A 17,988-nucleotide genomic window follows, 5' to 3' on the forward strand; every position below is an offset into this window, starting at 1 on the left:
GGATTCTAATCGTATAAAATTGGTTGACTATTTCATTCTCTACCTGAAATCAGGCGGGGTGTAGAATTGACAGCCAATTCAATCATGGCAAACTTTTGCTGAAAGCATCAGATAAAAATAACCTATATTTTGCAGAAAATATTCCACTTCTTACCCATTTCTCGCACTGCTCAAAACCACCTTTTTTTTTTATGGAGGAAAAGAAAACTTTTAACACCAGTATTTTCAATGTAAAATATTCAAACTCTTTGCTTAGTAATTCTTCTTTAAATTGAGTTCAGTCCACTGACATTTCTATTTTATTTGCATTGAGCGAACATCAGTATGTTTACCAGCTCCTGTTAATGAGGATTCAACAGCTTTTTGGGAGACAGTTCTGTAATTTTGCTGCCCTTTGTGAGGAACTGCTTCCTTGCATTATCCTCAAAGTGAAAGCTGAAAATGCTGGAACCACTCAGCCTGTCTAGCAGCATCTGTGGGGGAAAAAAGCAGAGTTAGCTTTTCAGGACGTTGACTGCACATACCCCTGTGCACACACCTCCCAACCCTATCAAATCCTTTACACACTTAAACACCACTAGATCGCTCTTCACTTCTTTATACTTGAGGAATACCCAAACCTATTCTCAGCAACCTGCCCTCAATTTAACCCTTTCAGTTGGCTCATTTTTAAAAATGTGGTTAATGACCCAGATTTTGTGGATCAGGCTATCTAATGGTGTCTGATGTTAGTTAAGCTTAACCGTGCCCTTATAGGCTATTAAATGTTTCGCATTACAAGTTACTGATAATGATGCAGCAAGGAAAATGGCATTTGGGGCCTGAATGATCAACGAGAGTTAACTGTGTCTCAATTATTGAATAAGCAGTGCAAGGATACATTATGTACATCAATTTGGATGTGGAAAGAAAAGAGGGAAAGAACTATTAGATTGAGAGGGGGCTACCCCTTTTAAAAAAAAAAAAAAACAAAAAAACTCTGCAATGAAAACTGAAGGATTGTGACTCCACACTTGTAAAAATTACTTTTTGATTCTAGAGGGATTAAGAGTATTTGAAATGACAACTTTCTGTGCAGAGTTTGTCATATATAGCTTCATCCCATGCATTTTAATGGATTGGCAGATAATGAGATGCCGCTTCGGTAAAGCTAATAGATCACTGGTGCAACATTTGGAAATCTGTGCTTGGTCTAAACCATGTAAAACACTTGTAAACAATATTGGAGCCCATGAGACTAAAGGAACAATTGGCAACATGGATAAAATTTGTCTACGAGTGGCAAACTGTTGTTTTCGTCGACTGGAGGAAAATATACTGTCAGTGCTCGGACCACTGCTCTTAATATGAACAGTTAACTCTCTGTATGAAGCAACCACTTATTTTATTAGCACTTCTAAAATAGTAAAACATTATTTGCTTACTCGCATAGAGTTATATACGCAGAGCAAAAATAGTAAAACATTATTTGCTTACTCGCATAGAGTTATATACGCAGAGCATAACTTCAAAGCTTTCAGTTGACAAAACACAAGACATAGTAAACCGTGCGGAGGATGCTAAAAACTTATGGGAAACATGGACTGGTGAAATGGGCCGACACGTTTATTTAAAAAATAAAAGGCTTCTTGGCTCTTCAAACCTGCTCTCGCTCCATCATTAAATACTATCATGGCTGATCTGCCTCCATTCCAACCTCTCTCACTATCCCTATATTTCTTAATCCTGAGTATCCAAAAATCTATTGACCTCTGAATAAGGGCAATGACTAAGTATCCACATCTTTGATGTATAAAATTGCAAAGATGCACAACCTTTTCAGTGAACAGATTTCCCCTCATCTGTGGTTACTGAACCTTTTTTATTCTGAGACTGTGACCTTCCTTGTTCTAGACCCCTCAGTCAGGGGTCTAGCAGCATCTACTCTTATCAAGCCCCTTAAGGATTTTGTATGTTTCAATTAGATCACCCCTCATTCTTCTAAATTTCAGGGAATATAGGCCCAGTCTACTCCATCTCCCCTCATAGGACACTTCCCTCATCCCAGGGATCCAAAGTAATGAATCCTCGTTGCACTCCCTCTTCCTCGTTGCACTCCCTCTAAGGTTAGTATATGCTTCCGAAAAGTAATGAGACCAAAGCTGTGCACCGTATTCCAGGTGTTAGATGTAACACAAGGTGAAATTATTTATTTTGGTAGAAAGAATGAGCGGCTAATATAAACTAAATGGTGTTGCAGGAGCTGAGAATTAGGGTATACATGCACATGTCTTTGAAGGTGGCAGAGCAAATCAAAAACATAAATGGGATCCTTGGCTTATAAAGCAAAATGTATGGTAAACCTTCTTAAACACTGGCTAGATCTCAGCTTGAGTATTGCTGCCACATTTAAGAAAGAGGTCAAAGCCTGGGAGAATATGGAGGAGGTTTACTGGAATGGTATCTGGGATGAAGAACTTTAGTTACTACATTGTGGAACTCTCAACTTGGGGTAGTTCTCCAAGCAGCTGCTACAATCCTAGTTGGTGTTCTAACTGGGCAGGAAGTTCCCAGATTGCAACCTTGGCTCAAAAGACTAACTTTTTCTTATAAAAAGTGGAGGAACAGAGTCAGAGGATTGCAAATGGGTTTTAACATTTAAAAAAAAAAAAAAAACATTAAACAGAAAGTGGGATTATTGTACAGTACTCCTTCTCAGCTCTCTGCCTTCACTGTTCTATACCTTTTTTAACTTCAGATTTCATGGAATTGAGTCTGCACCGGCCCTTGGAAAGAGCACCCTACTTAAGGCCAAGCTTCACCTATCCCAGTAACCCCACCTGTCCTTTTGGACACTATATAAGGGGGCAATTTAGCATGGCCAATCCGCCTAACCTGCACATCGTTGAACTGTGGGAGGAAGCCGGAGCACCCAAAGGAAACCCACGCAGACACTGGGAGTGCAAATTCCCCACAGGCAGTCACCCGAGGCCAGAATTGAACTCAAATCCCTGGAGCAGTGAAGCAGCAATGCTAACCACTGTGCCACGAACAGACTTCTTGGAAACCTTTCTTGACTCTGCACTTTTTTTTCTTTATCATCACTGCATGGTATAGCTTTTCTTCTTGAAAAGCTGAGAGGACTGTTCCCACTCTAGCTTTCTAAACCAACTGCTTCTAACAGAGCTGAGAGCTACCTTCTCTCTCATTACCTATCTCCAACTTCCCACAAATTCCACTAAAACGAACAAGCTTCTGTACTTTGAGGCTCCAGTGTGGTATAGGTATTACGGTACCCGACAGGCTAAAGCACCATTGGTGGAAACTGTATGCTTTCTATTGGTAGAATGTATGATGGCTCCGCCCTGATAGGTGGGGGTATAAGAACCCATGCTGCCCCAGCAGCCTTCATTCTGTACCTGAGCTGCTGGGTGAATCATCTAGCTTATTAAAGCCTTCAGTTGGACTACAACCTCGCTTTAGTGGTCATTGATCGTGCATCAATTTAATAAGTTAGTTTAAGAAGAAAGGATGGAGCTCCGAATCAAGCCGGAGTGTCTGCAACTTAGCCCCCACGCGGTGAACTCATCGGCAATCTTTAAGCACTGGCTGCTTTGCTTTAAAGGGCATCTCGAGACGGCCGAAAATGCACCCACAAGAGAGCAGAAACTGCACGTCCTGCACTCAAGGGTGAGCCTGGAGATTTACACCCTTATCGAGGAAGCGGAAGACTTCGATGCAGCAATAGAGCTGCTAAAAGGACACTATATTCGCCCGGTAAACCAGGTCTATGCCCGGCACCTGCTTGCAACAAGGCGACAAACCCTTGGGGAATCGCTGGAGGAATTCTACCGTGCACTCCTGGTGTTGGGCAGAAGCTGCGGCTGCCCGCAAGTTTCGGCGAGCGAACACGTGGAACTCTTGGTCCGGGACGCTTTCGTGGCAGATATGCTATCATCACAAATCTGCCAGCGCCTGCTTGAAAAGGACACCCTGGGTCTCGGGGAGGCACGGGCCCTTGCAGGCTCCCTGGACGTGGCCTCCAGGAATGCCCGCGCTTATGTTCCTGACCACGCGGCAGCACCCTGGGCTGCATGGAACCCCTCCGCGGCCGGCCCCGAGGGGCCCCGCTGCTACTTTTGTGGGCAGGCAAAGCACCACCGCCAGCGCTGCCCGGCCCGCAAATCCACCTGCAAGGGATGCGGCAAAAAGGGCCATTTCGTGGGGTAAGCCAGGCCCGGGCGGTTGCCGCGGTCTCCGGCGGCGAATGCGGACCGCAACCACTAACTTCTCCACTGGGCCCCGTGCGGCCAGCGGTCGCTGCTATCTTCATATCCCAGGGCCACGTGCAGACCCCGGGCGCCGCCAGCTTGTTCCACGGACGCCACGTTGGAGGGATGGGCGCCGCCATTTTGTCCATCCCCAGCCATGTGCGACCAATGGGAGACGCCATCTTGGATGAACCCCAAGGACCCCAGCTCGGCTGACCACGCACTGCCCAAAGAGAACTCTCAACCGCTGCGACTAGCCTCGGTGACTCTGGATCAGTCTCGGCCTCGAACACTCTCAACTGTGACGACGACCGTATTCATCAACAGGCACGAGACATCCTGCCGAATCGACTCTGGGAGCACGGAGAGCTTCATACACCCTGACACGGTAAGGCGCTGCTCCCTCCTCATCCACCCCAGTAATCAAAAAATCTCTGTCTTCCGGTTCACACTCAGTGGAGATAAAGGGGTTTTGTGTAGCAAACCTCACAGTCCAGGGAAGGGAGTTCAAAAATTTCATCGACTACAGTCAGGCCATCAACAGGTTTATGCAGCTGGGCGCATACCCTCTCCCCCGCATATCCGACCTGGTAAACAGGATCGCGCATGATAAGGTCTTCTCCACGGTGGACCTCGAGTCCGCCTACCACCAGCTCCCCATCCGCACTAGTGACCGCAAATACACTGCCTTCGAGGCAGATGGGCGGCTCTATCACTTCTTAAGGGTTCCCTTCGGTGTCACTAACGGGGTCTCGGTCTTCCAGCGCGAGATGGACCGAATGGTTGACCAGTACGGTTTACGGGCAACATTCCCGTATCTCGATAATATCACCATCTGCGGCCATGACTAGCAGGACCATGACACCAACCTCCCAAAATTTCTCCAGACCGTTAAAATCCTTAACCTTACATACAACAAGGATATATACGTGTTTAGCACCAACCGTCTAGTCATCCTCGGCTACCTTGTGCAAAATGGAGTTATAGGCCACAACCCTGAACGCATGCGCCCCCTTATGGAGTTCCCCCTCCCTCACTGCCCCAAGGCCCTGAAACGTTGCCTAGGGTATTTTAGCTGCTACGCCCAGTGGGTCCCCAACTACACTGACAAGGCTCGTCCCCGATCCAATCCAGCTTTTCCCCTGTCGATAGAGGCCCGCCAGGCCTTCAGCCGCATCAAAGCAGACATTGCAAAGGCCACTATGCATGCCATCGACGAGTCCCTCGCCTTCCAAGTCGAGAGCGATGCGTCCAATGTAGCTCTGGCGGCCACCCTCAACCAAGAGGGCAGACCCGTGGCCTTCTTCTCTCGTGCGCTCCATGCTTCCGAAATCTTCGAATCCTCCCTCAGTCGAAAAGGAGGTGCAGGCCCTAGTAGAAGCTGTGCGACATTGGAGGCATTACCTGGCCGGCAGAGAGAGCGCACCTGATAAAGGCTTCCCGTCCTTTTGAATGCCTCAGCATGGACTTCAAAGGCCCCCTCCCCTCCACCTTCCGCAACACTTCCTGAACGTGATTGATGAGTCTTCCCGGTTCCCATTCGCCATACCCTGCCCCGACATGACCGCAACCACTGTCATCGAGGCCCTCCATAGCATCTTTGCACTGTGGGTGCCCCGCTTACATACACAGTGATAGGGGGTTCTCCTTTTATGAGCGACGAACTGCATCAATTCCTGCTCAGCAAGGGCATCGCCTCGAGCAGGACGACCAGTTACAACCCCGAGGTAACGCACAGGTAGAGAGGGAGAACGGAATGGCCTGGAAGACCGTCCTACTGGCCCTATGGTCCAAGAACCTCCCAGTCTCCCGCTGGCAAGAAGTCCTCCCGGATGCCCTCCACTCCATCCGGTCACTGCTTTGTACAACCACCAATCAGACACCTCACGAATGCCTCCTTGTCTTCCCCAGGAAGTCCTCCTCTGGGACCTCGCTCCCAACCTGGCTGGCAGCTCCTGGACCCATCCTGCACCGAAAACGCGTGCGGATGCACAAGTTGGACCCGTTGGTCGAGAGTGGCCATCTGCTCCATGCTAACCCCCAGTACGCCTACGTGGCATACTCGACGGCCGACCAAGATACGGTCTCCCTACGGGACCTGGCGCCTGCCGGAACCCCACGCACGTTCCAGCCGCCAGTCCCACCCTCCCCTCCACCGCAGCACCTTACAGGAGGATCGTTTTCCACCGGCCCCCTCTAGGCCCCCCCACCCACCGACGCCCCCGGCAGGTGCTCCCTTCCCAGGTAAACCGTTTTCCCCACCAGCGTCGTCTAGGGGTGCCGAAGCTGCCATGGATATCGAAGCCACGCTCCCGGAGTCACAGCCACCCGAGCCTTCACCGGAGTCACCACCGAAGCTCCGAAAATCGCAAGAGGATGACCAGGGCCCCCGATCGACTGACTGCTTCATTTTAATTGTAATCTGTAAATATAAACCATCAAATGTACATAGCTTTCAGAATTGTAAATAGTTACTAAACACTGTGCGGAGGTATTACGGTACCTCCATAACTAATTATACCATGTTGCTATGTTTTGTAGTTTCAGGCCCCCCCCCCCCCCCCCCCTTGCCGGACTCTCTCTTTTTAACAGGGGGTGAATGTGGTATTACGGTACCCGACAGGCTAAAGCACCATTGGTGAAACTGTATGCTTTCTATTGGTAGAATGTATGATAGCTCCGCCCTGATAGGCGGGGTCTGAGAACCCATGCCGCCCCAGCAGCCTTCATTCTGTACCTGAGCTGCTGGGGGAAACATTTAGCTTATTAAAGCCTTCTGTTGGACTACAACCTCGCTTTAGTGGTCATTGATCGTGCATCACCCAGTTGCTAAGCAACACCCACATGCTTATGCCTTTTATATTTCACACTGTAGCCCTCTCTAAGCACAAAAGAAATACAGTTGGAACTTGCCAACCCCCACACATAACATCTTTACCGAGCATGAAACATCTTTACCGAGCATGAATCTAACTATAGATTTTACCCTTGCAGGCACAGAAACATTAATTTAAACACACTACCTTATTTCCCATGTTTACCAATACAAATCCCTTGACTTTTGTTCTCCTCACACCTCCCCCTTTGAAAGAAATAAATCTTCATAACCAGTAACATTTCTTTGCACTGGTGTTTCATCATAAAAGTACAGTTTTCTTAGTTCACAATAACCTATGGTACAATATATAATTACAATGATTTAACCAAAACAATCAATTTTGACCGCATGATCAGAACCGACACATGGTCATATTCTCATAACTTGATTAAGTTGCTTCTTGTGTTCACTCTTAGTATCGTACTATTGCTTTTGTTTGTTCCTTTTCTGATCTGTCATTTTCCCCCCAGTCCCATTTCTTTTCAATTCTGTTTGAGTCATGTCAATCACTTGCTCTCGAGTTCGTTCCAATCCTTCCACTTTCAATTGCTGTTCTTCTATCTATTTTTAAATCCGAGTCTCTGATCATTGACTCAAAGATCACTTTGCAATTTCCATACTTCCAGTGGACAATCATAATTACCAATTTTGCAAGTACTTCAATTGTTTTTCTTATTGTCCATTACTTACTTTGATACATTGTCCATTACTTACTTTGATACAGTTGTATCAATGTTCCACAATTGATTTTATAATCCTGAATTGCAATACTCCATCCACACTTCTATTTCTCTCAAGCTCCAGTTCTTTGTTCTGCTTTTTAATTCTGCATTCAATCAGTTATTCTGATTTACATTGTTCAAGGCATTTTCCGCAATACTTCTGATGCTTGAAGTTCAACAAGTTTTAAACTGAAGATCAACCGTTGCCAAGTATGCTTTTTAAAGTTTCTTTTAGACCGTTCCAAATCTTCAATAGTCAAATGTTCCACTTTTCCTGAGTGGTTATCAATTTTTCCCTTCCATTAATTGAAATGAAAATCGCTTATTGTCACAAGTAGGCTTCAATGAAGTTACTGTGAAAAGCCCCTAGTCGCCACTTTCCGGCGCCTGTTCGGGGAGGCTGGTACGGGAATTGAACCGTGCTGCTGACCTGCTTGGTCTGCTTTAAAAGCCAGCGATTTAGCCCAGTGTGCTAAACCAGCCCCTGTAATTCCTCCTTACTGAGACGTTTTCCTTCATACAATTTGTATTCCAGGAATCATCAGCCACCATTAATGATCGATCTGTTCCCATGTACATCTGTGATCTGCTCCAGTGTTTCTCAAATTTAATTTGTTAACTTATTTTGTCAGATGTAAAAGGGAAATCTTCTCCCTTTCTCCCTTTCTCTATCTTGAAACCAATCCCCCTTTTTCATTTTGGTTCTGAAGGACCATGTTTCATTTGCACCACTGTTGCACTTTTAACAACCATTTACTTTTCACATGCTTCCTTTCTTACATCTATACCTGGCCATTTAATCTCCAACAATCTGTCCTAATATGTTCCACGTTTTTTTTACAATGGAACACTTGAGGCCTCTGAATTTCATGCACCTTCCATTTTTGATCTGAAGTGAAATTTCCCAACTGTTTCTTTTCTTTCTGGTTTTTTTTCTCTTCTCCTTCCCATCTTCTATCTTTCTCGTGTTTTAAAAGGGTGGCAGAAAAAACGTTTGGTTCTATGGATCGGTTTGTAACCATCAGCAACTCTGCTGCCTGTTGAGACTTTTTGTTCCTGAGCATGCATCCTAATGACCAAAGGAAGTGAGCCTTTAAATTTTTCTAAAAGATTCAGCACTCGGGGGGGGGGGGGGGCTTCATATGTTCTTTCCATCATTGCCCATATCCGATGATTAGTTGTTTTGCTTTACCCTCTCAAATTCAGGTTTTGTCGCACCTGTTTTCTTGCATTTCAACTTCTGCCTGTATACCTTTGTTATGACCCCCTGTGCTCGCTGTCAATTCCAGCCCATTTGACCCGGAGTCACAACACAATTGAAAGATGTATATATCCATGGATCAAAATGATGATGACAAAGACCTTCTCCAACAATGATGCATACATCTCAGTAGCAGTTTCATCTGTTTAGCTAAATTTTTAAAAATTTAAAAAATGCTTCAACATCCTTTTCCTTAAGAGCTTGTATGAATTAAAAAAGAAAAATTCCCACTACCTTCCTTCTTTTGAGAACTACTTCCTTCCTCAACCTGCTGTAGTGTCTCCTTTTAACTGCCAGAAATTTAAAAAGTATTTTCTTTCGTTTTTATATTTTGTGCCTAGCAAGTTACAGAACTGCCTAGCAAGTTACAGAACTATGCTAAACCAACACATTCACAACAGAATGACATCCCAACAACAACGGTGGCCGTGAACCCCCCCCCCCCCCCCCATGCCCCTTAAACAGGCATACTTTTCCTGCATATTTGACATACTCCAATTTTGTGGGCAGCACGGTAGCATTGTGGATAGCACAATTGCTTCACAGCTCCAGGTCCCAGGTTCGATTCCGGCTTGGGTCACTGTCTGTGCGGAGTCTGCACGTCCTCCCCGTGTGTGCGTGGGTTTCCTCCGGGTGCTCCGGTTTCCTCCCACAGTCCAAAGATGTGCAGGTTAGGTGGATTGGCTGTGATAAATTGCCCTTAGTGTTGGGTGGGGTTGCTGGGTTGTGGGGATAGGGTGGAGGTGTTGACCTTGGGTATGGTGCTCTTTCCAGGAGCCGGTGCAGACTCGGTGGGCCGAGTGGCCTCCTTCTGCACTGTAAATTCTATGATCCAATATGGCCAAGTACACATTTACAGAAACTTATGTACAGTTTGGTTCAGGCCTTGAGCCAGTCTTCTGTGGCTGGTCAGAGTGATACGTGGCACAAAGGAAGATGGTTGCAGTGGTTGGAGGTCCATCATTTCTGCTCCAGGACATTACTAATGGAGTTCCTCAGGGTAGTGTCCTTAGCCCAACCAACATCAGCTGCTGTCCTTCCTTTTATCTTGAAGGTCAGAAGTGGGGATGTTCAGCTAATGAAGCAGTTCCATGTCCAAATGCAGCAAGACCTGGACAATATCCAGGCTTGGGCTGACAAGTGGCAAGTTACATTCGTGCCACACAAGTGCCAGGCAATGACCATCTCTACAAGAGAGACTCTAACCACTGCCCCTTGACATTCAATGGCATTACCATCACTGAATCCCCCACAATCAACATCCTGGGGGTTATCATTGATCAGAAACTGAACTGGACTAGCCATATTAATACTGTGGCTACCAGGACCGGTCAAAGGCGAGGAATCCTACAGCGAGTAACTCACTGCCTGTCCACTGCAAGGCACAAGTCAGGAGTGTAATAGAATACTCTAATTTGCCTGGATGAGTACAACTCCAACAACACTCTAGAAACTGGTTACCATCCAGAACAAAGCAGCCCACTTCTTCCACAAACATTCAAACCCTCTACCACTGAACAGTGGCAGCCTTGTGTACCATCTACAAGATGGCACTGCAGTAACTCTTCGACAGCACCTTCCAAACCCATGACCACTACCATCTAGAAGGACAAGAGCAGCAGATATCTGGAAACCCCACCACCTGGAGGTTCCTCTCCAAGCCACTCAGCACCTTGACTTGGAAATATATTGCCGTTCCTTCGCATTCACTGGACAGAACCCTGGAACTCCCTCCCTAACAGCACAGTGGGTGTACCTACACCTGAAGGACTGCAATTGTTCAAGAAGGCAACTCACCACCACCTTCTGAAGGGCAACTAGGGATGGGCAATAAATGTTGGCATTACTAGCGGTGCCCACATCCCATAAACAGTCACAGGATAAAACACTTTTTAAACATGAGACCATTCGATCATGATACAATATCCCTTTAGTTTAACAATTACAGTTATTAAAGATTGCAAAATACATCTTTAAGATGCAATGGTGTCATTAACACACCACGTCCCCCTTTTAAGCACACCAGATAACTGTGGTCAAATACTTCTGAACCCAAGTTACTGTTTGTGGATTTCTTCTCCAAATCCCCCAGATGATGATCATATGAGAGTTCCTAAGCTCCACTTAGATGCTTTAAAATCTTTTCTCCTGACAATGCTTTCCCTTAGCAGTTTCAGCCCAGGTTTTACAAATGACTCTTAACACAAACTTCTCCACTTTAACAGTGAATCCAGGCCTAGATTTTAATAATAATAATCTTGTCACAGGTAGGCTTACATTAACACTGCAATGAAGTTATTGTGAAAAGCCCCTAGTCGCGAGGAGAATTCAGAATGTCCAAATTACCAAACAGCACGTCTTTTCGGGACTTGTGGGATGAAAACTGAGCACCCGGAGGAAACCCACGCAGACACATGGAGATTCCGCACAGACCGTGTCCCAAGCTGTGAATTGAACCTGGCACTATGAAGCAACAGTGCTAACTGCTGTGCTACCGTGCCACCCTCTTTTAGATTTCCTTTGTTTTATCTGTTGTTACACAACTCCCAAGATCCAGCCATCGATTTCCATTGTTGTTTCAACTCGTATACGATAGGCTGTAGTAAAATTTCTCAAACCTGAAAATCATTTCAGATATCTTTCTGGTGTCTCAGCCTTTTTCTGTGCTCGGTCTGTCTTTACTAAATAGGTGCTCTGTTCTTGTGTCTTTAACCTCCGACTTCTTGGAAACTTCTTTGTTTCACTAGTCTCTTTTTTGAAAATATTTTATTGAGGCATATCTAATTTTAAAACCATTTTCAAGAGGAACAAATAACACCCACTCAGCCAGCCAATGTGGCTTACATACAAAGTTTGAGAGTCTCCCTTTTTCCCCCCCCTCCTTACATCTGCTGACAACTTAATTTTCCCCAAAGCAGTCGATAAACGGCTGCCACCTCACAGGCATCGATCCTTTCCGGGCAAACGTGATCTTCTCAAGCCTGAGAAACCCGGCCATGTCACTGCCCATGCCCCTGATTTTGGGGGTTCCGAGTCCCTCCACGCTAATAAGATCTGTCTCCAGGCTACCAGGGAGACAAAGGCCAAAACATCAGCCTGAACCCCCGGGTCTTCCGACACACCCAAAATCTGCTCATACGGGCCACAGTCATATGCACCCTGTGAACAATCTTGAATTGTCAGGCTAAGCCTGGCACACGACGAGGACGTGTTAACTCTACTCGGGGTGTGGTCCCATAATCCCGCCTCTAATTCCTTGCCCAATTCTTCTTCCCATTTTTGCTTCACCTCCCCTATTGGGGTTCTCTCCCATTCCCATGAGTTCTTCATAAATTTCCGATATCTTCCCCTCCTCCATTCCCGTTTTCAACACTTATGTTGTCCTGTATCCCCTGGGGCGGTAGGTGCGGAAAGGTCGAGATCTGCCTCCGTGCAAAGTCCTTCATCTGCAGGTAGCGGAATCCATTCCCCCTGGGCAGATCAAACTCCTCCTCCAAGCACGGAAATCTGCCATCAATAAACAGGTCCCCAAACCGCTCGACCCCAGCTTGTTGCCACCTCCGAAGCCCCCCCCCCCCCCCCCCCCCCCCCTGCAGTGCAAACAGGTGGCTGCCACAAGTAGTTGTCCGTACCAATGCCCCCTCCACCCCCATGTGCTTCCGCCACTGTCCCCACACCCTCTAGGCTGCCACTACCATCCAGCTTGTGGATTAATGAGCCGGCTAGAATGGCAGAGGTGCTGCTAGCAGTGCTCTTAAACTTGTGCCCCTAAATAAAGCTGCCTCCCACCTGCTCCCACATCAACTCCTCCCCCACTACTCACTTCCTGACCATTGCTAAATTCGCTGCTCAGTAGTAGTTCCTGAAATTAGGTGGGGCCAGCTCCCCCCCCCCCCCCCCCTTGCCAACACGACCCCACTCCAGCAGCAACTTACCCGTGGGGTATTACCCATCCAGACAACCCCAGAGATCATCACGTTCACCCTCCTTTTATAGAAAGCCTTGATAATAAAAATAGGTAGGCATTGAAATACGCACAAGAACTTTGGGAGAACCGTCATCTTTACGGTCGGCACCCTTCCCGTCAGTGACAACAGGAGCATATCCCACCTTCTGAAGTCCCTCTTCCATCTGCTCCACTAACCGAGCCAAATGCCTTCCCTTCACAAACCCCGTTGGGTCCTCCCCATCACTCCTGGCACACACACTATTCTCTAAGCCAAGATCTTGGCGCCTCGCCACTTCCCGTTTCCTTGGCTGGTGTGCTAGCATCCTGCCAGCCTTCTCCCCATATTCATATACCACCCTCTTGCCTTGCTCAATTGCCCCATTGCCTTCCCTGTAGATAGCAACCCAAACTCCATCTGCAGCTTCTGCTGCTCCTTCAACAATATGGGACATCCGAATACCTCCTGTCTACCTGGAGAAGCTGCCTCACTAATCTATCCATCTCCGCCTTCTCCCTGTGTGCCCCTATTGAGAAACTCTCCTCTCACCACTGCCTTCAACGCCTCCCATACTGTAGCTGCCGAGACCTCCCCCGTATCATTTATCTCCACATACCTCTGAATGGCCTCCCTCACAACACACACCCCTCCTCCTCCACTAATAGTCCTACATCTAACCTCCAGTGCAGGCGCTGGCCCCCCCTCCTTACTCATCCATAAGACCAGCCAGTGCGGGGCATGATCGACACTACTGTCGCCGAGTACTCAAATGTACCCCACCCCTACCAACAATGTCCTATCCATAACGAAAAAGTCAATTCGGGAGTACACTTTGTGCGCATGAGAAAAAAATGAGTACACTTTCGCTCTCGGCCGTCGAAACCTCCACGGATCTGCGCCCCACCCCACCCCATCACCCCATAACAAAATAACAATCCCAACCCCCATCAACACACTCACCACCTGCTCCCCCCCCCCCCCCCCCCCCCACTGTGCTTCCATCAGCTAACCTGGTAGCCCCTGCCCATGGCGCTTAGCATCCTCGAGAGTACACGGGTGGGACTATGCTATCTGGATAGCTCTGTTTAGAAATAGCTACGGCATGATGGACTGAGTGGTGATCTCCTTGGATCGATCTGACTTCCATGATTTTCTAAAAGTTAATAGAGTACCAGATACTCCGGTGTGATTAGTGGTTAGAGTTTGGGTTGGATAGGCATTGGTTGCATTCTTGTACGTCGAAGCTTACAACTTGTTCTGCCTGGGGACCAGTTACTAATGAGACGTGGCGGGATTGGATTTGGAGCCATTGCTGATTTGGATAATTATATCCGCGGGGGCGTGGGTTGGCCTCTGGTAGTCATTATGAATGGAGTAGGGCTAATCCAAGGTAGCAAACTCTAGGCTGTGTAGTGAACGTAACTCTTTCTAAGGGTTCCTAGGTGACTATTGAAAATGTAGATTGTGGGATGTTAAATTCTGTATTATCAGAGGCTCTGTTCGAGAAAGGGCCAGTAGATTGATAACTAAACTTGGACCATCAGCTTTTTATTCTAGAATGCACTCAGTTTACTAAAAACAAGTGCAGGAGACCAGTGCAGGAGTATAATATAAAAAGCTAGATTGGATGGCACAATGAGTGCAGATTTGCAGAAAGCTTTAAGGGGACTGGATGTGTTGCTAGTTAGCTATGTGTGACATTATTATGATGTGGAGATGCCGGCGTTGGACTGGGGTGAGCACAGTAAGAAGTCTTACAACACCAGGTTAAAGTCCAACAGGTTTGTTTCGATGTCACTAGCTTTCGGAGCGCTGCTCCTTCCTCAGGTGAATGAAGAGGTATGTTCCAGAAACATATATGTAGACAAATTCAAAGATGCCAGACAATGCTTGGAATGCGACCATTAGCAGGTGATTAAATCTTTACAGCATACCTCTTCATTCACCTGAGGAAGGAGCAGCGCTTCGAAAGCTAGTGACATCGAAACAAACCTGTTGAACTTTAACCTGGTGTTGTAAGACTTCTTACTGACATTATTGTGTAATAAAGGTGAGCAGTATTAGGGGATGTGTCTTCCAGTCACTTTCCAGGAACTAGTTTGATCAATTTTGGTGCTGTCAAATCCCAGGCACCACTGTAGCCCTACCGTTCCAGCATGAACAGTGGGATAAGGAGGAAATGGAATCTGCAGTGTGAACCTGAAAGTTGGGGAGGGTGAATACTTAAAACACTGCATAGATCAGCAGCTGAAACTGGGACCTATCTGGTTTAAGACTGAGCTGATCCCAGGATGAACCTGGTATATCATCGAAGAGAATAGAGCAATTATATTTTAGACTAAATTTATCAATTACATGCAATTATAGACACTTGATTCTTCGACTGTGGTCCTTTTTATTACTGCAGCTAAGTTTATGGTAATTTTCTACTAACCAGGAAAATATATAACTTATTAACCTTGTCATATAGGGACATGGGTGAAGTTCAGCTTCTTGCACCTAACGGAGATAACATAGCGTGTTCAGTTTTTCTAACTGAATTGTGAAGTAAAACAAAGGATTAATGCTCCTGAAATTGTTTGTCATTTATCCTTCTTTAATTTCTTGTATAGAAAGAATTGTAGAAGATCATGAATCAGTGATTCAGCTGCAATCAACCTGGGGGATGGACACAGACAGCAGATTGTACTTCAGAAAAAATTATGCAAAATATGAATTCTTTAAAAACCCTTCAGTAAGTCAAAGCAGTAATTTTGTAGGAAAAATTAAACCAATGTCATGAGGTTTTATTGGTGCTGATTGTGGCTTGTTTAATCGGCTTGGTTACATTGTATTATCTTTAAAGGAAAGCCGGATTTTCCTTTTGTAATTTGAAGGCGCAAATTACATATGCTAAAACTGGTGTATTTTGTTATATCTTTGACACCATTTGCATTCTCTTTATACAGCATGGGACATCAAAAAGAAGATGGCCAGATTTTAACTCTTGTAGCACATTACTTGTAGAGTTGTTTAGGTGGTGAGCATAGAGGGAAATTGGTCAGCAAGGATTGTTCCTCATTGTGCCAAAATTGCCTTTTATTTAAAAGAATGGATGGAAAATTTGGGCAAGCATTACACAGTACATCCCGTCTGTTGAATGTTCCCCTCTTTTCTGCCCAATTGACCCTGTACACACCAGAGTCCAAAAGGAAAGCTGTCCTAATTCCAAATAATAGTTCATTCTTTGACCAAATTTACTTAAATGCTGCTGCCATATTTTGTGATTCCGGCCTTTTCCATGAGCTTAATCCATTATTTTATGAAAGGTGTTTTAAATGCCAAGCCCAATAATTTAGTTTGAAAATTCTCATGACAGCAAGTACAAAAATGGAAACCCCTGTCTGGTTTGGAGTGTCTTAAATTCTATTGCGGTAAACGCAGTTGTATTGCAGCTAGAAGTTGCTGTTGAGGAAGAGTCCAGAAAAGGTGAGCCAAAAGTAGCTTATTTCTCACTCGCAGCTAGGATATACAGCAACTAAGCCACAGTCCAAGTCCCAGCCGGGACCATCATGAGACGCCGGCTCCTTCCTGGACCGGCTTTTTCTCAGGGAATTAACGAGCCTGTTGTTGGGCCTCCACCCACAGCGGGGGGGAGTGTTTTCTCCATGGGGTGATCAAACAGGTCGTCCCCGTAGGTATCCTGGGGGTTAGAACAGATGCACAGCTGTTGTGACTGACAGAAAACATTTGCGGCCTGTATTTTCCTTTTGTTATTGGACCCCAAAGGGGGCTGGATAATGGCAAAAAGTCAGTCAGGCCCAGCACAATATCTTTCTCCCATCACCAGATATTCTTTCACAGCTGACCACATGCAAACCATCATATTTACCATCAGGAGAGCCCAGATGATAGTAGGCCACGAGGTGGTAGTAGGCCACGAGATGGACAGCACTGTAGCTTCACAGCGCCAGGGTCCAAGGTTCGATTCCCCGCTGGATCACTGTGCGGAGTCTGCACCTTCTCCCCGTGTCTGTGTGAGTTTCCTCCCAGTCCAAAGATGTGCAGGTTAGGTGGATTGGCCATGCTAAATTGCCCTTGGTGACCAAAAAAAGTTTAGGAGGGGTTATAGGGTAACGGGGATAGGGTGGAGGTGAGGGCTTCAGTAGGTCGGTGCAGACTCGACGGGCCGAATGGCCTCCTTCTGCACTGTATGGTCTATGTCTATGGTGGATGGCCTACTGATGTGCTGCTTGGGTGGAGAGTTGGAATTTCTTTTGTAACGGAGTAAAGCTCTGTTTAGTTGCATGAGATTTTGAACAAAACATTTGAGCTGAAAGTGCAGAACTTTATGTAAAAAGTAAAATTCATTTTTTGCTGAAGTGCCAGAATAATGAGCATCAGAATTTAGCATATTTAACTTAGAATGCTTGTATTGTACTTTGCCTTCATCCTGCCAAGTATTCCTTGACATTTTGATTTTTTTTTTTTCCTTTCTCCAGCAGTTTTTCCCAGAACACATGGTGTCTAGTTGCAGTGAGACAAATGGAAGTTTAAGCCATTCTCAGTTAATACAGGTACAGCATATGTAAAATTCAGATGGAACGTGTTTGTTATATATTTTTTTAAAACAACCTTTTTTTTTTTTTGTTCTGTAGTAAATAACAAAACTTACTAGGGCCAGTTACTCATCCCATCGCTAACACCTGGGGACATGAAGAAGACCGCACAAATCTGAATTGCATTCTGCTTGACCTTTGTGTCAACCTGATCATAGTTGCAGATTCAGGTCATTAGCCTGTACCCAAACGTTGCATGTGTAGGCCTGCCTCCTGGCCAACCTCCCAACTGATTTCTTAAAAAAGAAATGGGGGGGGTGGGGTGTCGGAATTGCAACTATTGCACTGTCCAGAATCCTGCACCAGCTGTAATGGCCACTAGTTTCATGGTA

General features: G+C 46.0%; 1 protein-coding gene across 5 annotated transcripts in view; it reads left to right on the forward strand.

Annotated features, from left to right (window-relative positions):
- Positions 1-17,988, forward strand: part of grb14 (growth factor receptor-bound protein 14) — a 364,132-nt gene that overhangs the window by 255,944 nt on the left and 90,200 nt on the right. For 3 of the 5 annotated variants that reach the window (XM_072474117.1, XM_072474127.1, XM_072474097.1), the window contains 2 exons: positions 15,671-15,792; positions 17,540-17,614. In XM_072474117.1, coding sequence (XP_072330218.1) covers positions 15,671-15,792; positions 17,540-17,614 — 197 coding nt within the window. The remainder of the gene's footprint in view (positions 1-15,670; positions 15,793-17,539; positions 17,615-17,988) is intronic. The other 2 variants (XM_072474138.1, XM_072474106.1) reach the window with 1 other exon arrangement.

Source organism: Scyliorhinus torazame, chromosome 2, assembly GCF_047496885.1.
Source record: "Scyliorhinus torazame isolate Kashiwa2021f chromosome 2, sScyTor2.1, whole genome shotgun sequence".
In the NCBI taxonomy this organism is placed as follows: Eukaryota; Metazoa; Chordata; class Chondrichthyes; order Carcharhiniformes; family Scyliorhinidae; genus Scyliorhinus; species Scyliorhinus torazame.